A 10,836-nucleotide genomic window follows, 5' to 3' on the forward strand; every position below is an offset into this window, starting at 1 on the left:
TCCACTAGTGCTACGACCCCATGCGATGATGACTGTCTTTATTCCACGTTGTTTTCCTTAAGACGGACAAAATCTAAGCTAAACTTCATTTTTTCGGATTACCAAGCATTCCATAAATCCCTCATAACCAATCTGAATCCACACTAAAGGCGAGCCTATGAGGTTGGTAATGGTTCTCTCTCTCTCTCTCTCTCTCAAGGGACACTACAGGCCGAAGCATGCTTTTCCACTAGTGCTACGACCCCATGCGATGATGACTGTCTTTATTCCACGTTGTTTTCCTTGAAACGAATAAAACCAAGCTAAACTTCATTCTTTCAGATTACCAAGCATTCCATAAATCCCTCGTAACCAATCTGAATCCACACTAAAGGCGAGCCTATGAGGTTGATAATGGCTCTTTCTCTCTCTCTCAAGGGACACTACAGGCCGAAGCATGCTTTTCCACTAGTGCTACGACCCCATGCGATGATGACTGTCTTTATTTCACGTTGTTTTCCTTGAGACGGACAAAATCCATGCTAAACTTCATTCTTTCGGATTACCAAGCATTCCATAAATCCCTCGTAATCAATCTGAATCCATACTAAAGGCGAGCCTATGAGGTTGGTAATCTCTCTCTCTCTCTCTCTCTCTATATATATATATATATATATATATATATATATATATAGGTCTGAAAGAAAAGTCAGTGGCCACTTGTGGCTCCACAAGATAGGGTTTGTCTTTCTTGTTGGCAGTAGCGATTCTGTTCAATGGCTGCCTGGTATTATTCTTGTTCTGTCCCTTTCTTTACTTTTGTTCTGTCCCTTTCTTTACATTCTTGTTCTGTCACTTGTTATGTATGTTTGGAACTGCAGAAAATGTGCTACTACACCATCAGTATGCAGTAAGTCAATCAATATTGGGATGGTTGAATTTTCAACGTTTGCTAAGCATTTTTTCCAAACAACCATACAGTATCCTTGCGAACAATTTGGGACATCCTAAAGGATACTGATGGTGTACTGCGGGATTGCTTGTTCTCTTCTTCTCTTTCTCTTCTTTATGATTCTTTCATCTCTTTTAACAGATCTTGATTAATCATCCCATGGCTTCTTAAAAAGATATTCGAAGTGGTTTTTGGTTACTTGTGAGCTATTTTATGATTCTTATCTTTTAAAGCGAGCTGGATCACCAAGAGAGACGATGAGATACTTCTTGTTACTGGTTTTATTGACATCATCAGCAATTCTAGTTGATTGTCGGCGTGGTATGCTTGCTGCCAATTTTCTTCTCTTCCTTATTTTTCGTATATATTATGAAATAACAGTTATTAGTGTGCAAGGATATTCTTTTGGATCAGTGGAGTTATATTGATATCACTGTACTACGACTGTCATATCTTTTGGTACTTGATGAAATGAACATGGTGTGTCCTCTGCCTTTCAAAAGCTTAATCCAATAATTTGCCATCATTTGGTTTGATGCAGAAGTGAGCATTGATTGTGGATTTTCTGGTGATGAAGCATACTATGACGACAGGACGCTCAAAATCTATGCTCCTGATGCAGAGTACATAGACACTGGTGCAAACCATGAAATTGATGGATCCTATGGCACAGTTCAGCCAGAGCAGGCTCAAAACCTTCGTAGTTTTCCTGATGGTGTTCGTAATTGTTATACCATAAATGATGTGACTCAAGGTGACAAGTACCTCATAAGAGCTTCCTTTCTGTATGGAGACTATGATGGTGGTCAACAGATGAGAGATGGCCGCAGTCTCACATTTGATCTCTATTTTGGTGTTAATTTTTGGCAAACAATGAACATTACTGTTGCATCTCAGCTTTACATTTCAGAGATAATAACCTTGGCATCCTCTGATTACTTTTCGATATGTCTGGTAAAAAGTGGTGATGGCATCCCGTTCATATCTGCTCTGGAGTTGAGGCAGCTCGACAGTGAACTTTACAAAGATGTGAATCAATCAGTCTCCTTACGATTATCGGAAAGGAAGAGCATGGGATTGGATCAAACTATCAGGTAAAAGTTAATTTCTTGTTGTTGTCTACTTGTAACTTCAAACCAGTTGTCACATTCATGCATGAGGAATATCATGGCCTAAGTTGTTGGGAACTTTTCTCAGGTGATCAAGCCGTAGGCAGTAATTATCCTGTAATAATTTGTTCATGCCTTTACTAACTATTTTACCCATGCCATTTCTGTTGGTTTTTAAAGAAGCCTAAGCTCAAATTCAAGCTCGATACTACATACATGCCGTAAATAGATAATTGCTTAAGTCACCACCTCCTTGAGGAATCACACCCAGAACCTCTTCAAGATGAACAGGCAAAACCAACCACTACACCAAGGCCTGATTGGTTATTAGATTCGACGATTGATATCTAGCTTATAGTGAACATGTTCAGTTGATGCCAGAAGTAGACAAATAATATGATTGGTTATTGGATTTTAGTGTTGTCGTATTCCTTGGTCAACATGTTTAGTTGATTCCAGAGATAGATGACTAATCTTGAGCATCATTTTAAATTATATCGTGCCTATTCTTGGTTTATATCATATACCATAGATGTCAAGGTGAAGTTATTGAAGAAAGCAGATTAGGTTATTGGGTTATTAGGATCAATTGTGACATCTATTTCTGTCTCGTTTGATGTTGATTCTGTTTTTTAGGAAGATTTTTACTTCCGAAATACACTCTCTTTTACACTTTAAAATAAAAAGTTTAAGATGTACTTCCAAATTTCTCCAACTGTGAAATTGGACTATGATAAAGTCTTGCCACATCTACTGTTTTAGATTATGCTGCAACATTCCTAGAGGAATCATATGTCTCTTACATTGCAAACTGGAAAAAAGATTCTTTTTTTTTTAATTCTATACTCATAAGGGTTTTGAAACATGTTAAGAAACTTATGCTTTTATCACTAAGGATTATGTTCTATTGTTGAAAGATAGATGCATATATGCTTCCTGAAAGTTCTAGAAAACTATCCAAAATAATCTGTGGGTTTTTGACTAGTTTATCTTTAAATGTTTGGATAATAGATTTCCAGACGATATCTATGATCGCATTTGGCAGCCAGGGTACACATCTTGTGTAGCAACATCCTACTGTCGTGATGTCAGGCAAAATCCGACTGTGTTAACCACTACTGCCATGGTTGAGCTTGGTTCTGATGATGCTTATAAGGTGCCGTCGGCAATCATGCAGTCGGCTGCTGTTTCATCAGATAACAACACTCTGATACTTAACCTAAGCAATGGAGATGATGTGGTCATGGCTCCCATGTTTTATGTCTACTTGCACTTTGCTGAACTACGAGCTCCCAAAGGCAATGAGAGCAGTATATTTCAATTGAGAGTGCCCGGCAGCCGACCCAGTTTGATCAACATCTCCCTAGAATACTTGGTGGCACGCCACATCCAATGCGTTTATCAGGCTAATTCAGATCCAAGCACTTTTTATTTGAATCTGACCAGGGTGCCAGGCTCCTTACCCCCATTGCTCAATGCCATGGAAGCTTATTACTATGTCAATCTCACAACAATTTCAACTGATCAGGGAGATGGTATGTACACCTCCTAATTTCTTATTTGACATGATAATCAGAATGGACATAAAACTAGCAAAAGACTTCTGGTTAGGATGGTCCAATTTTTCTCAAAATCAGCTGATCTGCTTGATTATGGCCAATTTCTGATATATATCCAAATTTCCAGGGAATGTTGGTTTACCATTTGCCGATCACAATTTGGATCTAAATTTTTAATTTTGGACACAATTATACAAACAAAAAGAAATGTGTGGCTTGTTGGAAACCTATTTCGTTTATATATAGGCACACTTCTGTATTATAGTGTTACACAGACGTTGGCTTTAACGTTTGATACAATATTTTTCTTGTTTAAAGTGACCATGATTATTTTTTCTGAACAACAAAACAATAGTTGATGCTATGATGACGATAAAGAGGTTGTTGTATCACACCGAGTGGCAAGGTGATCCATGCGTTCCTGTGCAATTTGCTTGGAATGAAATCAAATGCTCTTTCCCTATCTCCACACCCCCAAGGGTCACCTCCTTGTAAGTATCTCTTTCACATGGACAATAAAGAACCTAGAAGAGGAATTTAGTCAATGTTCTTTGAGCAACAGGCACTAGTGGTTCACAGAAATTGCTGGCCAAAAATAGTTACACTATCCAATAATTTTGCAGAGACCTTTTTAATTGGGGACTTAAAGGTGATATCCCAGCTGCTATTGGCAACCTATCAGCCATCACATATTTGTAAGTATCGAGAATTATGCAATCAATAGACCTATATATATACCTTTAATTTTCATATTTGTTTGAGCATGCAATCTATATCCATTATGCTTTGACATGAGTGTAATGATGTGATTAACATCATTAAGATTCACATTTGGTTCTATGAATGATGGGATGTTTGTCCCCAGATTCTGTACTAGGGAGGAGTTGAAACCATAAAGCAATACTAATTTTATTTACCTCTATTGGTCTCGGGGACTTTTTGAGCGATATTATTCCCTATTTTCTCACAAATTAAATATTTTTTATACATAAGAATTCTATTTCAGTATTTCTTACACTTTTTATCTCAGGAACTTATCAAGTAATATCTTCACTGGGCCTATTCCTCCATTTCTTGCAAATTTGAACTCACTTCAAACTCTGTAAGAGTTTCCACAAACTCAATTGCCTACTGCTTAACTAATGAATCAGTTGTTTGCTTGATGGTTCTTTTATTGCAGGGATTTATCAGGCAACCAGCTTCATGGTTCGGTGCCAATTGTTTTATGCAACAGACAAGCAAATGGCTCACTCCAGTTGAGGTATCTTTCTCAATTTTCAGTCCATCTTCCAATACCCTAAATCTTTCTCAGTTTATTTATGAAGAAATAATCTAACATTTGGTATGTCAGATTGGAGGACAACCCATGTTATTTTCAGGGTATATGTGTTTGCAAGAGAAAGCAAAAGCACAGTATTCATGTCCTTGCTATTTCCATCGTTGTAGCAGCAGTCACAGTGATAGTTCTGCTGTCAGTATTCTTCCTTAGAGGAAAAAGAGGAAAAAAGGAACCATGTAAGTATGCTCCTCTTGCTCTGCTAATCCACCAAATTGTCATTATCCTGCTTCCAAACTACAAAAATGCTTTGTTCACTTGCACTTGCAAACAGAGGGTCGATCACCCATCCTCTTTATCTGGTGAAAGATCCTTTTAACGACAATTAACCCATCCCCCTTTGATGTGCCATGGTTAATCCTTCCGAAATTCCTAATCTTCAAACCTCACTAGTGCACCATCTGCCTCTGTAGGAATATTACTTGAGCATTCGATGATTGAGAACCTAGAAAGATTTCTCCAAGGTTGGTGTCATTCATGCACTAGCATATCAGCATAGTGTTTCATTGTATCTTGTAAAATATTGGCAGCAATGGCAGCCTAGTTATGTCTTAAAGTTTTTCTTAACCTCTTTGCCTGTTTAGACTGTTCATCATGATCATGTGTTTTATTCAGCAAAGCGACAACCGAAATGGAGGGACACCATAGGCAGTTCCTTCCACACTGAGAGCCATCATTTCACATACCAAGATCTGAGGACCATCACCAACAACTTTGAGCGGGTCATTGGCAAAGGAGGCTTTGGGACTGTCTACTATGGTCGTTTGCATGATGGCACAGAGGTTGCGGTGAAGATGCAGAAACGATTTCTTGCAATCGAGGAAGGGATCACTGAGGACTTTATGACAGAAGAACTTGGTTCTGATTCCCATGGGATAAAGGAGTTCCAGGTTGAGGTAGGCTATTAACACTATACAGCGACTTAATGAGGATTTTTAACTAGTAAATTATCAATACTGAAAGGAGATCATTAGCAAGTAAATTATCTTTCTGTAACATCAGTATTATTTGTATCTTCTTTGATTTGTAGGCTCAACTCTTATCAAGGGTGCATCATAGAAACTTGGTGGCTCTGATTGGTTATTGTAAGGATGGTCATTCCCTCGGACTTGTTTTTGAATATGCAGCTCAAGGAAGTCTCAAAGACCATCTATCAGGTGCTAAAGATCTAATAACATTTTCTATTCTATTTCTATAAGACTTTGGACTATATCAAATATGCCATTCTTCATAGAGGCTCACCATGCAATCATTTCTCCTAATAGAGTGTAAATTTTTTAAATCCTGTTTACCATGGAAGCATTCATTTCTACTGGAGTATTGACTACTAAATTCTATCTCATTTATAAGCTTGAAGTTTTAAGTGAAATGATACCGATTAATATTTACCATGATATCATAATGTGAGATCCTAAGTTTTGAGTCTCCATTCTGTCTCATTTTTTTTGAGTCAAGTAGGACTAAATTATTTCATCAGCCCATGCATCAATGGAGTACTTGAATATATATAAATATATATATATATACACATACATATATATATATATATATATATATATATATATATACATATATATATATATATATATACATACATACATACATACATATATATAAATATATATATACATACATACATATACATATACATATACATATACATACATACATACATACATACATACATATATATATATATATACATACATATATATATACATATATATATATGTTTGTATGCAGACTAGTAGTCTCCTTGCATCATGAGTTTTACTCTAGGTATAAAACCTTATTTCATTTCACTTAACTTGGTACTATATCTTTATCCAACTCAACCTAAGAAAAAGATCCGAAGAACCTCATAAGTTTTTGTCTTCGAAAATTTTAGAAACTAACTCTGATTTAGGAATAAAACCATTGTTAAACATTTTGTTTAAGTTTTACGCAATGATTTTTTTAATGAGAAATTAGATATAAAATGTTTAAAATACACTAATGAGGGGACCTTCTTTGATTGGAAAAAACTCTGCATTAGGAAGAAAAAAATTGTTGTAAAGTTCTACCAAACCTTCTTTGCCTGAAATGGTACATTAGAGAGAAGAGTGATAGTATCTTCTTTGCCAGAAACAATATATACATAATTGAAAAGTGATGCGTAGTGTTGTACAAAGTTAGTGAAATATTGTATATTTGGACTTCCTTCATGTGTGCTTGAACTTCATAAACTCATCAAGTGTTTTGCATCACTCTTGCAGATAAAAATAATACTGGCAGAGTCTTGAGTTGGAGAGAACGACTTCGTATTGCTGTTGATGCTGCACAAGGTTACACACAAACAACAGCTTAAATTATTTGACGAAGTTCTTAGAATCTAATAAACAATATAATGAGCAGGGCTAGAGTATCTACACAAGGGATGTAAGCCACCAATAATTCATAGAGATGTGAAGACCAGCAACATCCTCTTATCTCACAACTTTGAGGCCAAGATTGCAGATTTTGGACTGTCAAAGGCTTTCTTGACTGACGCTCAAACTCATGTGTCCACCCAAGCTATCGTCGGAACACCTGGATATGTAGACCCTGAGTACGTATTTGTCTTCATCCCAAAGGCTTAAATCATCCAAAACACTTCCTCCCTAGGCAGCTACGTAACATCTCATTTTCCTTGCAGCTTATGTAGGTTGGGATTAAGGTAGAGTTATATTTTGGTCCCTATTATGTCAGCCACTTAGTGTACAACTTATGCATGATACATTGCACTCACATTGAGAGGAAGCAAGAAATTGTCAAAAAGAAGAGAAAGGTCATGTACCTAAGAAGAGAGAGAGAGAGAGAGAGAGAGTATTAACTAGAAGAAGAAATTTTAGCAGCATAATTTCATCTTGACCAAATTAAGGAGTAGAATTAACTACAATTTATCATGAGGGTTTAATTTAATGTACAGCTTCATAATTTTCCTTCTTTAAAACAGGAAGCGAAAAAATTTAATAAGAGATAGACATACTGCAATTCCCAAGACATACCAAATTATGACATTTTCTGATATATCTACAACTGAAAATTATTATATGATCTCATCTAGTAGATTTTCACATCATCTTACTGTTATTTATCTTCAGATATTGTAAACGAGAATTCCATTCGAGAATTCGATACTGGCACATGCATTTTATACTTGATTAGGCTTATGTTCTCATCGACAAGGTGTTCATATCATCTTAGAGCTACACTTATATAAAGATACAGTAAATGCGCATGTCATTTCTAAGATGAGAATATGTTGGACTTGAAAACTAAATCATTCATTTTCTGATATATATATCTATCTGCAATCGATAAGACCTATGATCTCATTCAGGAGGTGCTCACATCATCTTGGAGCAATAGTAAAGATGTTATAAATGAGCATGTCATTACATGATGTAAATTGCACTAAGATTAGGAACTATATATGTAACCGATGAGGGTTGCGATGTCATCCAGGAAATGCTCAAATAATTTATAGAAATACTTATTACAGATGTTGTAAATAAGCATAGCATACTAAGATGAAAACTATGCTGGAATTAACAACTAACATATGCATGTTCTGCTATATGTCTGCAATTGATAAGTATTGTGATGACATCTAGAAGGTACTTAAATTGCTTGAGAGTCATACATCTCTAAAGAGATTTAAAATAAGCATGCATTATGTAGCAATCAGAAATTAATACATTACTCCTCTCAGCTATCACAGCACATATCGGCTAACGGAAAAAAGCGATGTGTATAGCTTTGGGATTGTTCTTCTAGAGTTAGTCACAGGTCTCCCGGCTGTGCTAAAGTTTCTGGAAACCGGTCACATTCTTCAGTGGGTTCGTCAAGGCCTTGCTCAAGGGACCGTAGCTGATGTTGTTGATCCAAGACTACAACAACAATGTGGCATGTACTCTGTCAGAAGGGTCGTTGATTTAGCACTTCATTGCACTGCTCTAAACAGCAATGAGAGGCCCACCATGACTGAAGTGGTGATGCAATTGAAAGAGAGTCTGCAACTAGAAATTGTTGGTGAAAGCAGCACGAGGCCGTATGGTGGAGACGTCGATGTTAATCAAAGTGGCACAACTGCATCAACCAGCATCAACTTAACTGAGTTGAGTAACCCCAGCGCAAGATAGTAAGCATCAACGTCGATGTTAAAGTTCCTTTGGCTTTTTTCTTTTCCTCTCTCTCTCTCTCTCTCTCTCTATTGTGTCTAGATTAATCTTCTGAAAATGAAAATATTGTAATTATGACAACACTGATATCCAATGAATGCCAATGAAATACCATATCAAGTGTAATTATTAGATATCTTAGTGAGTTCCTATCCTGTGCAAAAGTTCATTGTATTGTGGTTCATGATGCAATTTTTGGTTGATTGACTTACGATGGATGAGGATGGATCAATGGGTCATTCTAATAAGTTCCATGATGTCCTTTTTTTGTGTTTTGGTGGATGGGAACGAACCAGTGACTCTCATCCATCTACGAGTATTGAAGAAATGCAAATGTGATTAAAGAAGATAGACTTAAGTTGAGTGGGTGAAACATTGTTCGTCTGGGTCGGTAGGACTTTGGAAATCTGATTGGCATCAGGTAACCTCACTGGTGCTTAGCATTGTCTATGCCTGGAGCTATTGGTTTGAATTATTTTTCTACCATGTTAGAGTGGAAGGAAGCAAAAAGAATCTTATATTTTATTATATTATATGATGTGTATATCAAATCAATTTCATAAATTGAAGGATAAGGGGTATCAAAATTTTCTTGTATGATAGAAATAAGGGGAAAATATGATTTTTTTTTATGATGTCATGACTATATCAGAAAATATAAGATCCCTTTTACATAATTTTATGAATCCTCACCTCACTTGTAAAACTTTCCAACCCTTGTATAGTCAAAAAGAAGATTATAATCTTCTGAACAAGTATTAATTATAATTAGCTTGCCCTACTACTAGTGCCTCTTGAAAAAGTAGAACAATTTCAAGAAATCCTGTTACTCTTAGTATGTTAAGTGAAATTAATTTTTGGACTCATGAATGCTATGCTTGCAGGTGTTGAGAAGGTACAAACTCTGCCGTATGGAATAATGCTTGGTAGGACATATATACTATGATTGGTTCATATTTATGTACGGGCAGATGCCACCTGCACTCCAATTGTGCAGCTACCATGTGCTGCCCATTTCCCACCGAGCATTCTCTCTCTGAAGAGTCACATTTCTAATGATTTGGGTAGTCGCATCACGAGAACGATTGCAGGGTTTTCTCTGTTTTTATGCCAAAAGAAACCAAGAGAGAGAGAGAGAGAGAGAGAGAGAGAGAATTCACATTCTATCATGCGAACTTCGTGCTTTTTAAGTGTTTGCCTTTTTGTTCATCGCCGACATGCTTTTCGCTTTCCATCAATTGTTGGAGATATTGGAACTAATTGGCCAATATGCTTTTGTTTGTGTGCCTCTCAAATATATTATATATTCCAATATGAGACATATTCGTGTAATAATAGTATAATAATCATTAGGATGTCTCTGGAGAAATTATAATTTACATCCGAGTCTCCTTATTAAATATTACTTGCATTGTGATTCGTGCGTCGGATCCCATCGTTCATCAACACCGGGCCCCATCACTACCATCACGACACCACCTGTTTCACGATGGAAACGTGGCCTAACTAGACGCCAAGATGGAAGGCCCCGCTGTCTACCACGACGGTGTTCGGTCAATCCGCACGTGGACTGCGCGTGTCCTCACCTACCGCAACTTCGCGAGGTCGGATCCGTTGGTTTACCTTCTACGAACGGACCTGTTCGCGACTTGCGTACGGTGCGTCATGATACGAACTCGTGGGGCCCTTCGCACCATTT

General features: G+C 36.9%; 1 protein-coding gene across 2 annotated transcripts; it reads left to right on the top strand.

The window, feature by feature from the left end:
* Positions 1-885: 885 nt before the first annotated feature.
* On the top strand, positions 886-9,273 carry LOC135617115 (LRR receptor-like serine/threonine-protein kinase IOS1). 2 transcript variants are annotated; one of them, XM_065117044.1, is made up of 13 exons: positions 886-1,252; positions 1,473-2,025; positions 3,052-3,575; positions 3,955-4,090; positions 4,223-4,294; positions 4,630-4,701; positions 4,780-4,860; positions 4,951-5,114; positions 5,551-5,831; positions 5,966-6,092; positions 7,191-7,259; positions 7,330-7,522; positions 8,669-9,273. In XM_065117044.1, the coding sequence occupies exons 1-13, from the start codon at positions 1,189-1,191 to the stop codon at positions 9,096-9,098; spliced, it is 2,766 nt and encodes a 921-aa protein (XP_064973116.1). In that variant the 5' UTR covers positions 886-1,188; the 3' UTR covers positions 9,099-9,273. The 2 variants fall into 2 exon arrangements, with proteins under 2 accessions (XP_064973116.1, XP_064973117.1); XM_065117045.1 differs by lacking the exon at positions 4,630-4,701.
* The last annotated feature ends 1,563 nt before the right edge of the window (positions 9,274-10,836 follow it).

This window comes from Musa acuminata, chromosome BXJ2-7 (genome assembly GCF_036884655.1).
Source record: "Musa acuminata AAA Group cultivar baxijiao chromosome BXJ2-7, Cavendish_Baxijiao_AAA, whole genome shotgun sequence".
Taxonomy (NCBI): domain Eukaryota; kingdom Viridiplantae; phylum Streptophyta; class Magnoliopsida; order Zingiberales; family Musaceae; genus Musa; species Musa acuminata.

What these genes read in the sequence shown, in the direction of transcription:
- LOC135617115 (XM_065117044.1), top strand. Translation starts at nt 1,189, where the DNA reads ATGAGATACTTCTTGTTACTGGTTTTATTGACATCATCAGCAATTCTA. An exon ending in TCTAGTTGATTGTCGGCGTG is followed by an intron (nt 1,253 to 1,472) that starts GTATGCTTGCTG and finishes GGTTTGATGCAG; the next exon opens with AAGTGAGCATTGATTGTGGA. An exon ending in TTGAACTCACTTCAAACTCT is followed by an intron (nt 4,702 to 4,779) that starts GTAAGAGTTTCC and finishes CTTTTATTGCAG; the next exon opens with GGATTTATCAGGCAACCAGC.